Source organism: Diceros bicornis, chromosome 4, assembly GCF_020826845.1.
Source record: "Diceros bicornis minor isolate mBicDic1 chromosome 4, mDicBic1.mat.cur, whole genome shotgun sequence".
NCBI classification, from domain to species: Eukaryota; Metazoa; Chordata; class Mammalia; order Perissodactyla; family Rhinocerotidae; genus Diceros; species Diceros bicornis.
The window spans coordinates 67,420,916-67,439,908 of NC_080743.1; the positions used below are offsets into that span (position 1 = coordinate 67,420,916).

Below are 18,993 nucleotides of genomic sequence, written 5' to 3' on the forward strand. Positions count from 1 at the left end.
CGGAACAGAACAGACCTCCACCTGATCGACACAGAACACGGAGGTGCTCGTCTGAGTCCAGTAGGAGTCCGATCGGCCAACATCAACTGAGTATGTCCCATAGTACTCGTCGAGAGACGGTGTCGGGAGCTGAAGCTCTCCCATCGGTGGCAGATCCCTGCTCATCCTGGTGGGGTAGGGAGGACTAAAGGTGAAACAAGAGGGTTTGGGAAACACACTGTCCTAGCGCTGGTTTCCCCAGAAGGCAGAAGGGTCCGTCCACAGAAAAGAAATGGGAAGACCTCGTCAAGGGAGAGGAAACAATCCTCCTCTATCTTGGGACAGAGTAGTGTGGAAATGGGACTATCAGATAGGCAGCGTGATAAAAGAGAGACACAGAGACAGAGAGAGAGAGAGAGAGAGCAAGCAGAGGTAGCTCGGAGCACTGAGCAGAAAATGAGCTCGTGAGCAAGGAGATCGAGCTCCCCCAGTACACAAGAGCCATGACGCACCTACTCTCAGAAATCCAGAAAGGTGGCGTCAACACTTTTGCAGAAACATTCTTGAAAGCTATGCACACTTGCCAAGTCAGCCGCCCCAGTAGCATTGGAGACGCTTAGAAATCTGGAAGCTTCAAGATGACTTTCTCTCAATACAGTCGAAGGTGATGGATTTTTTTTTTTTACTCATCACCTCCTTGGCCAAGAAATACCTGCCACAGTGCGAATGCCAAACAGGCAGAGGCATAATTGCGTCCTATGCCGGTGGTCCTCACAAAGAGAGAACGGGACAGGGCAACAATCCTCTGGCTGGTTAGTACACCTGCATCTACTGATTGCAGGTGACTACATTGGAGAGAGATCAAGCAATTGGCCTCTGGAAGGCGCACAGTGGAATAGGACAACTTTTCGAATAGGACACTTGCGGTGAAATGGGTCTAGTCAGCACTTTCTGATTTTCCTGGATCTGAGATCCCCAGATGTCCCCTTAACATGAAGTCCCACGATTCTTGAGACTTACCTGGAAGACATGCGGTGATGGTCTTCCTCGTCCCCAAGATCAGGATGGTTTTCTACAAAGAAATTCAGAAAGGGTCAGTCACTTTAAGCAGTGCCCCCTTGGAACTTTATCGTCCAACGTTCAGTCCTGCCACAGGGACATCACTATCCTCAGTGTGACAACAGGATACCGTAAGAGCCATATTCCAGGAGACCTCAGGTGGGGTCTTGTGAAACCTCGTGATTCGCTCCCCTGAGCCACTGGGAATACCTCCCTGATCGGGTAGACCCTCATGACAACACCGTATCTCTGGTCTGTGTCAAAAGTCCCGGATATCTTTCCCTCACATATTCTGGGGAACAAGCTTAACTGCATTCTCACAGATTACTGCACTATGCAGCCCTTTCTCACCAGTCACACTAGTCTTCGAGTGTTCAGAGGAAATCCTACACTGAGAGTAGAGTGACGGAGGGGATCTACAAGCCTTGGCATCCAAACGCATCTTTCAGGCTAGGCAGAAACGTGGGACACTCTTGGGGATGGCGAATGCCAAGGCATAGGCTGGCATGAGGGAAAAACACAAGCAAGGGAATGGTAGGGGTGTTTAGGGTCGGTCGTCGGTGGACTGCATAGGAACAAAGGCCCAGAGAAAGGAGATAGAGAACGGGGCGAAGAACAGTGAAGCCTAGGTACGTCTTTGATGGAGACATTGACAGGGATGCCAGTCGCACTGGGTAGGCCTAGAATCTGAAGGGATACGCTTCAGGCATGAAACGTAGAGTATTGAAGGTGAGGAGAGACATTTCATGCCCGATAGGATGTTGGACAGAACCTTTGCTGTTCGTGTTGCAGAGGTGAGTTGAGGATGTCATGCCAGCTTTGGGTCCAGTGATGTGCGAATGGGGCCAGGGTGACAGGGGCGCATCCTGGGAATGAGGAAGGGAGCGCAGCTCCCTGAACCACCTCTTGTTTGGCTTCGAACCAGTCCTAGAACTAATTCAGTTCAATGTGCGTGTCTGCACAGCCAGAGGCGTGGAGTACAAAGAAAGTGGGCTGAGCAGGGAGTCCAGCTGGAGCTTGAAGACGTGCACGATGGAATACTCACTGGCTGCATCCGGAACAGAACAGACCTCCACCTGATCGACACAGAACACGGAGGTGCTCGTCTGAGTCCAGTAGGAGTCCGATCGGCCAACATCAACTGAGTATGTCCCATAGTACTCGTCGAGAGACGGTGTCGGGAGCTGAAGCTCTCCCATCGGTGGCAGATCCCTGCTCATCCTGGTGGGGTAGGGAGGACTAAAGGTGAAACAAGAGGGTTTGGGAAACACACTGTCCTAGCGCTGGTTTCCCCAGAAGGCAGAAGGGTCCGTCCACAGAAAAGAAATGGGAAGACCTCGTCAAGGGAGAGGAAACAATCCTCCTCTATCTTGGGACAGAGTAGTGTGGAAATGGGACTATCAGATAGGCAGCGTGATAAAAGAGAGACACAGAGACAGAGAGAGAGAGAGAGAGAGCAAGCAGAGGTAGCTCGGAGCACTGAGCAGAAAATGAGCTCGTGAGCAAGGAGATCGAGCTCCCCCAGTACACAAGAGCCATGACGCACCTACTCTCAGAAATCCAGAAAGGTGGCGTCAACACTTTTGCAGAAACATTCTTGAAAGCTATGCACACTTGCCAAGTCAGCCGCCCCAGTAGCATTGGAGACGCTTAGAAATCTGGAAGCTTCAAGATGACTTTCTCTCAATACAGTCGAAGGTGATGGATTTTTTTTTTTTACTCATCACCTCCTTGGCCAAGAAATACCTGCCACAGTGCGAATGCCAAACAGGCAGAGGCATAATTGCGTCCTATGCCGGTGGTCCTCACAAAGAGAGAACGGGACAGGGCAACAATCCTCTGGCTGGTTAGTACACCTGCATCTACTGATTGCAGGTGACTACATTGGAGAGAGATCAAGCAATTGGCCTCTGGAAGGCGCACAGTGGAATAGGACAACTTTTCGAATAGGACACTTGCGGTGAAATGGGTCTAGTCAGCACTTTCTGATTTTCCTGGATCTGAGATCCCCAGATGTCCCCTTAACATGAAGTCCCACGATTCTTGAGACTTACCTGGAAGACATGCGGTGATGGTCTTCCTCGTCCCCAAGATCAGGATGGTTTTCTACAAAGAAATTCAGAAAGGGTCAGTCACTTTAAGCAGTGCCCCCTTGGAACTTTATCGTCCAACGTTCAGTCCTGCCACAGGGACATCACTATCCTCAGTGTGACAACAGGATACCGTAAGAGCCATATTCCAGGAGACCTCAGGTGGGGTCTTGTGAAACCTCGTGATTCGCTCCCCTGAGCCACTGGGAATACCTCCCTGATCGGGTAGACCCTCATGACAACACCGTATCTCTGGTCTGTGTCAAAAGTCCCGGATATCTTTCCCTCACATATTCTGGGGAACAAGCTTAACTGCATTCTCACAGATTACTGCACTATGCAGCCCTTTCTCACCAGTCACACTAGTCTTCGAGTGTTCAGAGGAAATCCTACACTGAGAGTAGAGTGACGGAGGGGATCTACAAGCCTTGGCATCCAAACGCATCTTTCAGGCTAGGCAGAAACGTGGGACACTCTTGGGGATGGCGAATGCCAAGGCATAGGCTGGCATGAGGGAAAAACACAAGCAAGGGAATGGTAGGGGTGTTTAGGGTCGGTCGTCGGTGGACTGCATAGGAACAAAGGCCCAGAGAAAGGAGATAGAGAACGGGGCGAAGAACAGTGAAGCCTAGGTACGTCTTTGATGGAGACATTGACAGGGATGCCAGTCGCACTGGGTAGGCCTAGAATCTGAAGGGATACGCTTCAGGCATGAAACGTAGAGTATTGAAGGTGAGGAGAGACATTTCATGCCCGATAGGATGTTGGACAGAACCTTTGCTGTTCGTGTTGCAGAGGTGAGTTGAGGATGTCATGCCAGCTTTGGGTCCAGTGATGTGCGAATGGGGCCAGGGTGACAGGGGCGCATCCTGGGAATGAGGAAGGGAGCGCAGCTCCCTGAACCACCTCTTGTTTGGCTTCGAACCAGTCCTAGAACTAATTCAGTTCAATGTGCGTGTCTGCACAGCCAGAGGCGTGGAGTACAAAGAAAGTGGGCTGAGCAGGGAGTCCAGCTGGAGCTTGAAGACGTGCACGATGGAATACTCACTGGCTGCATCCGGAACAGAACAGACCTCCACCTGATCGACACAGAACACGGAGGTGCTCGTCTGAGTCCAGTAGGAGTCCGATCGGCCAACATCAACTGAGTATGTCCCATAGTACTCGTCGAGAGACGGTGTCGGGAGCTGAAGCTCTCCCATCGGTGGCAGATCCCTGCTCATCCTGGTGGGGTAGGGAGGACTAAAGGTGAAACAAGAGGGTTTGGGAAACACACTGTCCTAGCGCTGGTTTCCCCAGAAGGCAGAAGGGTCCGTCCACAGAAAAGAAATGGGAAGACCTCGTCAAGGGAGAGGAAACAATCCTCCTCTATCTTGGGACAGAGTAGTGTGGAAATGGGACTATCAGATAGGCAGCGTGATAAAAGAGAGACACAGAGACAGAGAGAGAGAGAGAGAGAGCAAGCAGAGGTAGCTCGGAGCACTGAGCAGAAAATGAGCTCGTGAGCAAGGAGATCGAGCTCCCCCAGTACACAAGAGCCATGACGCACCTACTCTCAGAAATCCAGAAAGGTGGCGTCAACACTTTTGCAGAAACATTCTTGAAAGCTATGCACACTTGCCAAGTCAGCCGCCCCAGTAGCATTGGAGACGCTTAGAAATCTGGAAGCTTCAAGATGACTTTCTCTCAATACAGTCGAAGGTGATGGATTTTTTTTTTTTACTCATCACCTCCTTGGCCAAGAAATACCTGCCACAGTGCGAATGCCAAACAGGCAGAGGCATAATTGCGTCCTATGCCGGTGGTCCTCACAAAGAGAGAACGGGACAGGGCAACAATCCTCTGGCTGGTTAGTACACCTGCATCTACTGATTGCAGGTGACTACATTGGAGAGAGATCAAGCAATTGGCCTCTGGAAGGCGCACAGTGGAATAGGACAACTTTTCGAATAGGACACTTGCGGTGAAATGGGTCTAGTCAGCACTTTCTGATTTTCCTGGATCTGAGATCCCCAGATGTCCCCTTAACATGAAGTCCCACGATTCTTGAGACTTACCTGGAAGACATGCGGTGATGGTCTTCCTCGTCCCCAAGATCAGGATGGTTTTCTACAAAGAAATTCAGAAAGGGTCAGTCACTTTAAGCAGTGCCCCCTTGGAACTTTATCGTCCAACGTTCAGTCCTGCCACAGGGACATCACTATCCTCAGTGTGACAACAGGATACCGTAAGAGCCATATTCCAGGAGACCTCAGGTGGGGTCTTGTGAAACCTCGTGATTCGCTCCCCTGAGCCACTGGGAATACCTCCCTGATCGGGTAGACCCTCATGACAACACCGTATCTCTGGTCTGTGTCAAAAGTCCCGGATATCTTTCCCTCACATATTCTGGGGAACAAGCTTAACTGCATTCTCACAGATTACTGCACTATGCAGCCCTTTCTCACCAGTCACACTAGTCTTCGAGTGTTCAGAGGAAATCCTACACTGAGAGTAGAGTGACGGAGGGGATCTACAAGCCTTGGCATCCAAACGCATCTTTCAGGCTAGGCAGAAACGTGGGACACTCTTGGGGATGGCGAATGCCAAGGCATAGGCTGGCATGAGGGAAAAACACAAGCAAGGGAATGGTAGGGGTGTTTAGGGTCGGTCGTCGGTGGACTGCATAGGAACAAAGGCCCAGAGAAAGGAGATAGAGAACGGGGCGAAGAACAGTGAAGCCTAGGTACGTCTTTGATGGAGACATTGACAGGGATGCCAGTCGCACTGGGTAGGCCTAGAATCTGAAGGGATACGCTTCAGGCATGAAACGTAGAGTATTGAAGGTGAGGAGAGACATTTCATGCCCGATAGGATGTTGGACAGAACCTTTGCTGTTCGTGTTGCAGAGGTGAGTTGAGGATGTCATGCCAGCTTTGGGTCCAGTGATGTGCGAATGGGGCCAGGGTGACAGGGGCGCATCCTGGGAATGAGGAAGGGAGCGCAGCTCCCTGAACCACCTCTTGTTTGGCTTCGAACCAGTCCTAGAACTAATTCAGTTCAATGTGCGTGTCTGCACAGCCAGAGGCGTGGAGTACAAAGAAAGTGGGCTGAGCAGGGAGTCCAGCTGGAGCTTGAAGACGTGCACGATGGAATACTCACTGGCTGCATCCGGAACAGAACAGACCTCCACCTGATCGACACAGAACACGGAGGTGCTCGTCTGAGTCCAGTAGGAGTCCGATCGGCCAACATCAACTGAGTATGTCCCATAGTACTCGTCGAGAGACGGTGTCGGGAGCTGAAGCTCTCCCATCGGTGGCAGATCCCTGCTCATCCTGGTGGGGTAGGGAGGACTAAAGGTGAAACAAGAGGGTTTGGGAAACACACTGTCCTAGCGCTGGTTTCCCCAGAAGGCAGAAGGGTCCGTCCACAGAAAAGAAATGGGAAGACCTCGTCAAGGGAGAGGAAACAATCCTCCTCTATCTTGGGACAGAGTAGTGTGGAAATGGGACTATCAGATAGGCAGCGTGATAAAAGAGAGACACAGAGACAGAGAGAGAGAGAGAGAGAGCAAGCAGAGGTAGCTCGGAGCACTGAGCAGAAAATGAGCTCGTGAGCAAGGAGATCGAGCTCCCCCAGTACACAAGAGCCATGACGCACCTACTCTCAGAAATCCAGAAAGGTGGCGTCAACACTTTTGCAGAAACATTCTTGAAAGCTATGCACACTTGCCAAGTCAGCCGCCCCAGTAGCATTGGAGACGCTTAGAAATCTGGAAGCTTCAAGATGACTTTCTCTCAATACAGTCGAAGGTGATGGATTTTTTTTTTTTACTCATCACCTCCTTGGCCAAGAAATACCTGCCACAGTGCGAATGCCAAACAGGCAGAGGCATAATTGCGTCCTATGCCGGTGGTCCTCACAAAGAGAGAACGGGACAGGGCAACAATCCTCTGGCTGGTTAGTACACCTGCATCTACTGATTGCAGGTGACTACATTGGAGAGAGATCAAGCAATTGGCCTCTGGAAGGCGCACAGTGGAATAGGACAACTTTTCGAATAGGACACTTGCGGTGAAATGGGTCTAGTCAGCACTTTCTGATTTTCCTGGATCTGAGATCCCCAGATGTCCCCTTAACATGAAGTCCCACGATTCTTGAGACTTACCTGGAAGACATGCGGTGATGGTCTTCCTCGTCCCCAAGATCAGGATGGTTTTCTACAAAGAAATTCAGAAAGGGTCAGTCACTTTAAGCAGTGCCCCCTTGGAACTTTATCGTCCAACGTTCAGTCCTGCCACAGGGACATCACTATCCTCAGTGTGACAACAGGATACCGTAAGAGCCATATTCCAGGAGACCTCAGGTGGGGTCTTGTGAAACCTCGTGATTCGCTCCCCTGAGCCACTGGGAATACCTCCCTGATCGGGTAGACCCTCATGACAACACCGTATCTCTGGTCTGTGTCAAAAGTCCCGGATATCTTTCCCTCACATATTCTGGGGAACAAGCTTAACTGCATTCTCACAGATTACTGCACTATGCAGCCCTTTCTCACCAGTCACACTAGTCTTCGAGTGTTCAGAGGAAATCCTACACTGAGAGTAGAGTGACGGAGGGGATCTACAAGCCTTGGCATCCAAACGCATCTTTCAGGCTAGGCAGAAACGTGGGACACTCTTGGGGATGGCGAATGCCAAGGCATAGGCTGGCATGAGGGAAAAACACAAGCAAGGGAATGGTAGGGGTGTTTAGGGTCGGTCGTCGGTGGACTGCATAGGAACAAAGGCCCAGAGAAAGGAGATAGAGAACGGGGCGAAGAACAGTGAAGCCTAGGTACGTCTTTGATGGAGACATTGACAGGGATGCCAGTCGCACTGGGTAGGCCTAGAATCTGAAGGGATACGCTTCAGGCATGAAACGTAGAGTATTGAAGGTGAGGAGAGACATTTCATGCCCGATAGGATGTTGGACAGAACCTTTGCTGTTCGTGTTGCAGAGGTGAGTTGAGGATGTCATGCCAGCTTTGGGTCCAGTGATGTGCGAATGGGGCCAGGGTGACAGGGGCGCATCCTGGGAATGAGGAAGGGAGCGCAGCTCCCTGAACCACCTCTTGTTTGGCTTCGAACCAGTCCTAGAACTAATTCAGTTCAATGTGCGTGTCTGCACAGCCAGAGGCGTGGAGTACAAAGAAAGTGGGCTGAGCAGGGAGTCCAGCTGGAGCTTGAAGACGTGCACGATGGAATACTCACTGGCTGCATCCGGAACAGAACAGACCTCCACCTGATCGACACAGAACACGGAGGTGCTCGTCTGAGTCCAGTAGGAGTCCGATCGGCCAACATCAACTGAGTATGTCCCATAGTACTCGTCGAGAGACGGTGTCGGGAGCTGAAGCTCTCCCATCGGTGGCAGATCCCTGCTCATCCTGGTGGGGTAGGGAGGACTAAAGGTGAAACAAGAGGGTTTGGGAAACACACTGTCCTAGCGCTGGTTTCCCCAGAAGGCAGAAGGGTCCGTCCACAGAAAAGAAATGGGAAGACCTCGTCAAGGGAGAGGAAACAATCCTCCTCTATCTTGGGACAGAGTAGTGTGGAAATGGGACTATCAGATAGGCAGCGTGATAAAAGAGAGACACAGAGACAGAGAGAGAGAGAGAGAGAGAGCAAGCAGAGGTAGCTCGGAGCACTGAGCAGAAAATGAGCTCGTGAGCAAGGAGATCGAGCTCCCCCAGTACACAAGAGCCATGACGCACCTACTCTCAGAAATCCAGAAAGGTGGCGTCAACACTTTTGCAGAAACATTCTTGAAAGCTATGCACACTTGCCAAGTCAGCCGCCCCAGTAGCATTGGAGACGCTTAGAAATCTGGAAGCTTCAAGATGACTTTCTCTCAATACAGTCGAAGGTGATGGATTTTTTTTTTTTACTCATCACCTCCTTGGCCAAGAAATACCTGCCACAGTGCGAATGCCAAACAGGCAGAGGCATAATTGCGTCCTATGCCGGTGGTCCTCACAAAGAGAGAACGGGACAGGGCAACAATCCTCTGGCTGGTTAGTACACCTGCATCTACTGATTGCAGGTGACTACATTGGAGAGAGATCAAGCAATTGGCCTCTGGAAGGCGCACAGTGGAATAGGACAACTTTTCGAATAGGACACTTGCGGTGAAATGGGTCTAGTCAGCACTTTCTGATTTTCCTGGATCTGAGATCCCCAGATGTCCCCTTAACATGAAGTCCCACGATTCTTGAGACTTACCTGGAAGACATGCGGTGATGGTCTTCCTCGTCCCCAAGATCAGGATGGTTTTCTACAAAGAAATTCAGAAAGGGTCAGTCACTTTAAGCAGTGCCCCCTTGGAACTTTATCGTCCAACGTTCAGTCCTGCCACAGGGACATCACTATCCTCAGTGTGACAACAGGATACCGTAAGAGCCATATTCCAGGAGACCTCAGGTGGGGTCTTGTGAAACCTCGTGATTCGCTCCCCTGAGCCACTGGGAATACCTCCCTGATCGGGTAGACCCTCATGACAACACCGTATCTCTGGTCTGTGTCAAAAGTCCCGGATATCTTTCCCTCACATATTCTGGGGAACAAGCTTAACTGCATTCTCACAGATTACTGCACTATGCAGCCCTTTCTCACCAGTCACACTAGTCTTCGAGTGTTCAGAGGAAATCCTACACTGAGAGTAGAGTGACGGAGGGGATCTACAAGCCTTGGCATCCAAACGCATCTTTCAGGCTAGGCAGAAACGTGGGACACTCTTGGGGATGGCGAATGCCAAGGCATAGGCTGGCATGAGGGAAAAACACAAGCAAGGGAATGGTAGGGGTGTTTAGGGTCGGTCGTCGGTGGACTGCATAGGAACAAAGGCCCAGAGAAAGGAGATAGAGAACGGGGCGAAGAACAGTGAAGCCTAGGTACGTCTTTGATGGAGACATTGACAGGGATGCCAGTCGCACTGGGTAGGCCTAGAATCTGAAGGGATACGCTTCAGGCATGAAACGTAGAGTATTGAAGGTGAGGAGAGACATTTCATGCCCGATAGGATGTTGGACAGAACCTTTGCTGTTCGTGTTGCAGAGGTGAGTTGAGGATGTCATGCCAGCTTTGGGTCCAGTGATGTGCGAATGGGGCCAGGGTGACAGGGGCGCATCCTGGGAATGAGGAAGGGAGCGCAGCTCCCTGAACCACCTCTTGTTTGGCTTCGAACCAGTCCTAGAACTAATTCAGTTCAATGTGCGTGTCTGCACAGCCAGAGGCGTGGAGTACAAAGAAAGTGGGCTGAGCAGGGAGTCCAGCTGGAGCTTGAAGACGTGCACGATGGAATACTCACTGGCTGCATCCGGAACAGAACAGACCTCCACCTGATCGACACAGAACACGGAGGTGCTCGTCTGAGTCCAGTAGGAGTCCGATCGGCCAACATCAACTGAGTATGTCCCATAGTACTCGTCGAGAGACGGTGTCGGGAGCTGAAGCTCTCCCATCGGTGGCAGATCCCTGCTCATCCTGGTGGGGTAGGGAGGACTAAAGGTGAAACAAGAGGGTTTGGGAAACACACTGTCCTAGCGCTGGTTTCCCCAGAAGGCAGAAGGGTCCGTCCACAGAAAAGAAATGGGAAGACCTCGTCAAGGGAGAGGAAACAATCCTCCTCTATCTTGGGACAGAGTAGTGTGGAAATGGGACTATCAGATAGGCAGCGTGATAAAAGAGAGACACAGAGACAGAGAGAGAGAGAGAGAGAGCAAGCAGAGGTAGCTCGGAGCACTGAGCAGAAAATGAGCTCGTGAGCAAGGAGATCGAGCTCCCCCAGTACACAAGAGCCATGACGCACCTACTCTCAGAAATCCAGAAAGGTGGCGTCAACACTTTTGCAGAAACATTCTTGAAAGCTATGCACACTTGCCAAGTCAGCCGCCCCAGTAGCATTGGAGACGCTTAGAAATCTGGAAGCTTCAAGATGACTTTCTCTCAATACAGTCGAAGGTGATGGATTTTTTTTTTTTACTCATCACCTCCTTGGCCAAGAAATACCTGCCACAGTGCGAATGCCAAACAGGCAGAGGCATAATTGCGTCCTATGCCGGTGGTCCTCACAAAGAGAGAACGGGACAGGGCAACAATCCTCTGGCTGGTTAGTACACCTGCATCTACTGATTGCAGGTGACTACATTGGAGAGAGATCAAGCAATTGGCCTCTGGAAGGCGCACAGTGGAATAGGACAACTTTTCGAATAGGACACTTGCGGTGAAATGGGTCTAGTCAGCACTTTCTGATTTTCCTGGATCTGAGATCCCCAGATGTCCCCTTAACATGAAGTCCCACGATTCTTGAGACTTACCTGGAAGACATGCGGTGATGGTCTTCCTCGTCCCCAAGATCAGGATGGTTTTCTACAAAGAAATTCAGAAAGGGTCAGTCACTTTAAGCAGTGCCCCCTTGGAACTTTATCGTCCAACGTTCAGTCCTGCCACAGGGACATCACTATCCTCAGTGTGACAACAGGATACCGTAAGAGCCATATTCCAGGAGACCTCAGGTGGGGTCTTGTGAAACCTCGTGATTCGCTCCCCTGAGCCACTGGGAATACCTCCCTGATCGGGTAGACCCTCATGACAACACCGTATCTCTGGTCTGTGTCAAAAGTCCCGGATATCTTTCCCTCACATATTCTGGGGAACAAGCTTAACTGCATTCTCACAGATTACTGCACTATGCAGCCCTTTCTCACCAGTCACACTAGTCTTCGAGTGTTCAGAGGAAATCCTACACTGAGAGTAGAGTGACGGAGGGGATCTACAAGCCTTGGCATCCAAACGCATCTTTCAGGCTAGGCAGAAACGTGGGACACTCTTGGGGATGGCGAATGCCAAGGCATAGGCTGGCATGAGGGAAAAACACAAGCAAGGGAATGGTAGGGGTGTTTAGGGTCGGTCGTCGGTGGACTGCATAGGAACAAAGGCCCAGAGAAAGGAGATAGAGAACGGGGCGAAGAACAGTGAAGCCTAGGTACGTCTTTGATGGAGACATTGACAGGGATGCCAGTCGCACTGGGTAGGCCTAGAATCTGAAGGGATACGCTTCAGGCATGAAACGTAGAGTATTGAAGGTGAGGAGAGACATTTCATGCCCGATAGGATGTTGGACAGAACCTTTGCTGTTCGTGTTGCAGAGGTGAGTTGAGGATGTCATGCCAGCTTTGGGTCCAGTGATGTGCGAATGGGGCCAGGGTGACAGGGGCGCATCCTGGGAATGAGGAAGGGAGCGCAGCTCCCTGAACCACCTCTTGTTTGGCTTCGAACCAGTCCTAGAACTAATTCAGTTCAATGTGCGTGTCTGCACAGCCAGAGGCGTGGAGTACAAAGAAAGTGGGCTGAGCAGGGAGTCCAGCTGGAGCTTGAAGACGTGCACGATGGAATACTCACTGGCTGCATCCGGAACAGAACAGACCTCCACCTGATCGACACAGAACACGGAGGTGCTCGTCTGAGTCCAGTAGGAGTCCGATCGGCCAACATCAACTGAGTATGTCCCATAGTACTCGTCGAGAGACGGTGTCGGGAGCTGAAGCTCTCCCATCGGTGGCAGATCCCTGCTCATCCTGGTGGGGTAGGGAGGACTAAAGGTGAAACAAGAGGGTTTGGGAAACACACTGTCCTAGCGCTGGTTTCCCCAGAAGGCAGAAGGGTCCGTCCACAGAAAAGAAATGGGAAGACCTCGTCAAGGGAGAGGAAACAATCCTCCTCTATCTTGGGACAGAGTAGTGTGGAAATGGGACTATCAGATAGGCAGCGTGATAAAAGAGAGACACAGAGACAGAGAGAGAGAGAGAGAGAGCAAGCAGAGGTAGCTCGGAGCACTGAGCAGAAAATGAGCTCGTGAGCAAGGAGATCGAGCTCCCCCAGTACACAAGAGCCATGACGCACCTACTCTCAGAAATCCAGAAAGGTGGCGTCAACACTTTTGCAGAAACATTCTTGAAAGCTATGCACACTTGCCAAGTCAGCCGCCCCAGTAGCATTGGAGACGCTTAGAAATCTGGAAGCTTCAAGATGACTTTCTCTCAATACAGTCGAAGGTGATGGATTTTTTTTTTTTACTCATCACCTCCTTGGCCAAGAAATACCTGCCACAGTGCGAATGCCAAACAGGCAGAGGCATAATTGCGTCCTATGCCGGTGGTCCTCACAAAGAGAGAACGGGACAGGGCAACAATCCTCTGGCTGGTTAGTACACCTGCATCTACTGATTGCAGGTGACTACATTGGAGAGAGATCAAGCAATTGGCCTCTGGAAGGCGCACAGTGGAATAGGACAACTTTTCGAATAGGACACTTGCGGTGAAATGGGTCTAGTCAGCACTTTCTGATTTTCCTGGATCTGAGATCCCCAGATGTCCCCTTAACATGAAGTCCCACGATTCTTGAGACTTACCTGGAAGACATGCGGTGATGGTCTTCCTCGTCCCCAAGATCAGGATGGTTTTCTACAAAGAAATTCAGAAAGGGTCAGTCACTTTAAGCAGTGCCCCCTTGGAACTTTATCGTCCAACGTTCAGTCCTGCCACAGGGACATCACTATCCTCAGTGTGACAACAGGATACCGTAAGAGCCATATTCCAGGAGACCTCAGGTGGGGTCTTGTGAAACCTCGTGATTCGCTCCCCTGAGCCACTGGGAATACCTCCCTGATCGGGTAGACCCTCATGACAACACCGTATCTCTGGTCTGTGTCAAAAGTCCCGGATATCTTTCCCTCACATATTCTGGGGAACAAGCTTAACTGCATTCTCACAGATTACTGCACTATGCAGCCCTTTCTCACCAGTCACACTAGTCTTCGAGTGTTCAGAGGAAATCCTACACTGAGAGTAGAGTGACGGAGGGGATCTACAAGCCTTGGCATCCAAACGCATCTTTCAGGCTAGGCAGAAACGTGGGACACTCTTGGGGATGGCGAATGCCAAGGCATAGGCTGGCATGAGGGAAAAACACAAGCAAGGGAATGGTAGGGGTGTTTAGGGTCGGTCGTCGGTGGACTGCATAGGAACAAAGGCCCAGAGAAAGGAGATAGAGAACGGGGCGAAGAACAGTGAAGCCTAGGTACGTCTTTGATGGAGACATTGACAGGGATGCCAGTCGCACTGGGTAGGCCTAGAATCTGAAGGGATACGCTTCAGGCATGAAACGTAGAGTATTGAAGGTGAGGAGAGACATTTCATGCCCGATAGGATGTTGGACAGAACCTTTGCTGTTCGTGTTGCAGAGGTGAGTTGAGGATGTCATGCCAGCTTTGGGTCCAGTGATGTGCGAATGGGGCCAGGGTGACAGGGGCGCATCCTGGGATGAGGAAGGGAGCGCAGCTCCCTGAACCACCTCTTGTTTGGCTTCGAACCAGTCCTAGAACTAATTCAGTTCAATGTGCGTGTCTGCACAGCCAGAGGCGTGGAGTACAAAGAAAGTGGGCTGAGCAGGGAGTCCAGCTGGAGCTTGAAGACGTGCACGATGGAATACTCACTGGCTGCATCCGGAACAGAACAGACCTCCACCTGATCGACACAGAACACGGAGGTGCTCGTCTGAGTCCAGTAGGAGTCCGATCGGCCAACATCAACTGAGTATGTCCCATAGTACTCGTCGAGAGACGGTGTCGGGAGCTGAAGCTCTCCCATCGGTGGCAGATCCCTGCTCATCCTGGTGGGGTAGGGAGGACTAAAGGTGAAACAAGAGGGTTTGGGAAACACACTGTCCTAGCGCTGGTTTCCCCAGAAGGCAGAAGGGTCCGTCCACAGAAAAGAAATGGGAAGACCTCGTCAAGGGAGAGGAAACAATCCTCCTCTATCTTGGGACAGAGTAGTGTGGAAATGGGACTATCAGATAGGCAGCGTGATAAAAGAGAGACACAGAGACAGAGAGAGAGAGAGAGAGAGCAAGCAGAGGTAGCTCGGAGCACTGAGCAGAAAATGAGCTCGTGAGCAAGGAGATCGAGCTCCCCCAGTACACAAGAGCCATGACGCACCTACTCTCAGAAATCCAGAAAGGTGGCGTCAACACTTTTGCAGAAACATTCTTGAAAGCTATGCACACTTGCCAAGTCAGCCGCCCCAGTAGCATTGGAGACGCTTAGAAATCTGGAAGCTTCAAGATGACTTTCTCTCAATACAGTCGAAGGTGATGGATTTTTTTTTTTTACTCATCACCTCCTTGGCCAAGAAATACCTGCCACAGTGCGAATGCCAAACAGGCAGAGGCATAATTGCGTCCTATGCCGGTGGTCCTCACAAAGAGAGAACGGGACAGGGCAACAATCCTCTGGCTGGTTAGTACACCTGCATCTACTGATTGCAGGTGACTACATTGGAGAGAGATCAAGCAATTGGCCTCTGGAAGGCGCACAGTGGAATAGGACAACTTTTCGAATAGGACACTTGCGGTGAAATGGGTCTAGTCAGCACTTTCTGATTTTCCTGGATCTGAGATCCCCAGATGTCCCCTTAACATGAAGTCCCACGATTCTTGAGACTTACCTGGAAGACATGCGGTGATGGTCTTCCTCGTCCCCAAGATCAGGATGGTTTTCTACAAAGAAATTCAGAAAGGGTCAGTCACTTTAAGCAGTGCCCCCTTGGAACTTTATCGTCCAACGTTCAGTCCTGGCACAGGGACATCACTATCCTCAGTGTGACAACAGGATACCGTAAGAGCCATATTCCAGGAGACCTCAGGTGGGGTCTTGTGAAACCTCGTGATTCGCTCCCCTGAGCCACTGGGAATACCTCCCTGATCGGGTAGACCCTCATGACAACACCGTATCTCTGGTCTGTGTCAAAAGTCCCGGATATCTTTCCCTCACATATTCTGGGGAACAAGCTTAACTGCATTCTCACAGATTACTGCACTATGCAGCCCTTTCTCACCAGTCACACTAGTCTTCGAGTGTTCAGAGGAAATCCTACACTGAGAGTAGAGTGACGGAGGGGATCTACAAGCCTTGGCATCCAAACGCATCTTTCAGGCTAGGCAGAAACGTGGGACACTCTTGGGGATGGCGAATGCCAAGGCATAGGCTGGCATGAGGGAAACACACAAGCAAGGGAATGGTAGGGGTGTTTAGGGTCGGTCGTCGGTGGACTTCATAGGAACAATGGAGAAGAGAAAGGAGATAGAGAACGGGGCAAAGAACAGTGAAGCCTAGGTACGTCTTTGATGGAGATATTGACAGGTTTGCCAGTCGCACTGGGTACGCCTAGAATCTGAAGGGATACGCTTCAGGCATGAAACGCAGGGCATTGAAGGTGAGGAGAGACATTTCATGCCCGATAGGATGTTGGACGGAACCGTTGCTATTCGTTGCAGAGGTGAGTTGTGGATGTCATGCCAGCTTTGGGTCCAGTGATGTGAGAGTGGGGCCAGGGTGACAGGGGCACATCCTGGAAATGAGGAAGGGAGCACAGTTCCCTGAACCAGCTCTTGTTTGGGCTTAAACCCAGTCCTTGAACTGATTCACTTCAATGTGTGTCTGCGCAGCTAGAGGGGTAGAGTTCAACGAAAGTGGGCTGAGCAGGGATTCCAGCTGGAGCTTGAAGACGTGCACGATGGAATACTCACTGGCTGCATCCGGAACAGAACAGACCTCCACCTGATCGACACAGAACACAGAGGTGCTCGTCTGAGTCCAGTAGGAGTGCGATCGGCCAACATCAACTGAGTATGTCCCATAGTACTCGTCGAGAGACGGTGTCGGGAGCTGAAGCTCTCCCATCGGTGGCAGATCCCTCCTCATCCTGGTGGGGTAGGGAGGACTAAAGGTGAAACAAGAGGGTTTGGGAAACACACTGTCCTAGCGCTGGTTTCCCCAGAAGGCAGAAGGGTCCGTCCACAGAAAAGAAATGGGAAGACCTCGTCAAGGGAGAGGAAACAATCCTCCTCTATCTTGGGACAGAGTAGTGTGGAAATGGGACTATCAGATAGGCAGCGTGATAAAAGAGAGACACAGAGACAGAGACAGAGAGAGAGAGCAAGCAGAGGTAGCTCGGAGCACTGAGCAGAAAATGAGCTCGTGAGCAAGGAGACCGAGCTCCCCCAGTACACAAGAGCCATGACGCACCTACTCTCAGAAATCCAGAAAGGTGGCGTCAACACTTTAGCAGAAACATTCTTGAAAGCTAGGCACACTTGCCAAGTCAGTGTCCCCGGTAGCATTGGAGACTCTTAGAAATCTGGAAGCTTCAAGATGACTTTCTCTCAATACGGTCGAATGTGATGGATTTTTTTTTTTTTACTCATCACCTCCTCGGCCAAGAAATACCTGCCACAGTGCTAATGCCAAACAGGCAGAGGCATAATTGCTTCCTATGCCAGCCGGTGGTCCTCACAAAGAGAGAACGGGACAGGGCAAGCAATCCTCTGGCTGGTTAGTACACCTGCATCAACTGATTGCAGGTGACTACATTGGAGAGAGATCAAGCAATTGGCCTCTGTAAGGCGCACAGTGGAATAGGACATCTTTTTGAATATGACACTTGTGGTGCAATGGGTCTAGTCAGCACTTTCTGATTTCCCTGGATCTGAGATCCCCAGATGTTCTCAACATGAAGTCCCACAATTCTTGAGACTTACCTGGAAGACAGGTGGTGATGGTCTTCCTCGTCCCCAAGATCAGGATGGTTTTCTACAAAGAAATTCAGTAAGGGTCAGTCACATTAAGCAGTTCCCCCTTGGAACATTATCGTCCAACGTTCAGTCCTGGCACAGGGACATCACTATCCTCAGTGTGACAACAGGATACCGTAAGAGCCATATTCCAGGAGACCTCAGGTGGGGTCTTGTGAAACCTCGTGATTCGCTCCCCTGAACCACTGGGAATACCTCCGTGATCGGGTAGACCCTCATCACAACACCGTATCCCTGGTCTGTGTCAAAAATCCCAGATATCTTTCCCTCACATATTCTGGGGAACAAGCTGAACTGCATTCTCACTGATTACTGCACTATGCAGCCTTTTCTCACCAGACACACTAGTCTTCCAGTGTTCAGAGGAATTCCTACACTCAGAGTAGAGTGACGGAGGTGATCTACAAGCCTTGGCATCCAAACGCATCTTTCAGGCTAGGCAGAAACGCGGGACATTTTGTGGATGGCGAATGCCAAGGCATAGGCTTGATGACTACAGCTACCACAAACGGATTATTGGATCCATTTTACAGGTAAGGAGATCGATATGGAAGAAGTAACAACCAATCTCCCGCCCACTGTTAGTAAAGTCAACACTCAGGCTAGAGCCTGGGAAAGCCCATGCTTTGGCCAGGTCTCTTTTCACTCTAACAAGCTGTCTGTCATGTCCTCTTTTCTGTGCTCTAACACTGCCTCTTGCTCTAAAGCTCACGCTCTATCAGGAAGGGAACAGACACTTGGAGCAGCATGACCTCCACCCTGTAAATATCTCCTCTCTGCTCCCACCCAGCCAGTCCTGACCCTATCATGGCCCCAAGTGTGGTGTGGAAACCAGGACGGCTTGTCAAAACATTACAAGGGGAGCTGTGGAGTCTCTTGTGAGCCAGGCACCTTTGAGAGCAGTTCAGTGCACTCAGGGCCTGTGGCCACCTTACCTGAGCTGAGCACACCGGCAAGGCGCTTGGCCAACCCGCATCCCTCAGCCAGTTGCTCTCCGAAGCCTGGCCCCTGGTCGTCATCAGGGTCGTCATGTGTGAGGAGGTCACTGAGGTGCTGATGGAGTAGGACCGACACTTCTCTCCCTTCCTGTACCTGGTGCCGTAAATGGGTCAGTTGTTGCTCCTGATCTCGAATTCGGATATTGTATTCCCTAAGGTGGGACAGAAGAGAACATTTCAGAGTCAAAAGGGATGAGT

The 18,993-nt window shown here is 50.9% G+C and overlaps 1 protein-coding gene across 1 annotated transcript in view; it reads right to left on the bottom strand.

Moving 5' to 3' along the window:
• The window catches only part of LOC131401639 (neuroblastoma breakpoint family member 9-like), an 82,697-nt gene that overhangs the window by 60,694 nt on the left and 3,010 nt on the right, over nt 1–18,993 (bottom strand). The window contains exon 3 of the mRNA XM_058536896.1: nt 18,733–18,947. Within this exon, the coding sequence (XP_058392879.1) occupies nt 18,733–18,947 (215 nt within the window). The remainder of the gene's footprint in view (nt 1–18,732; nt 18,948–18,993) is intronic.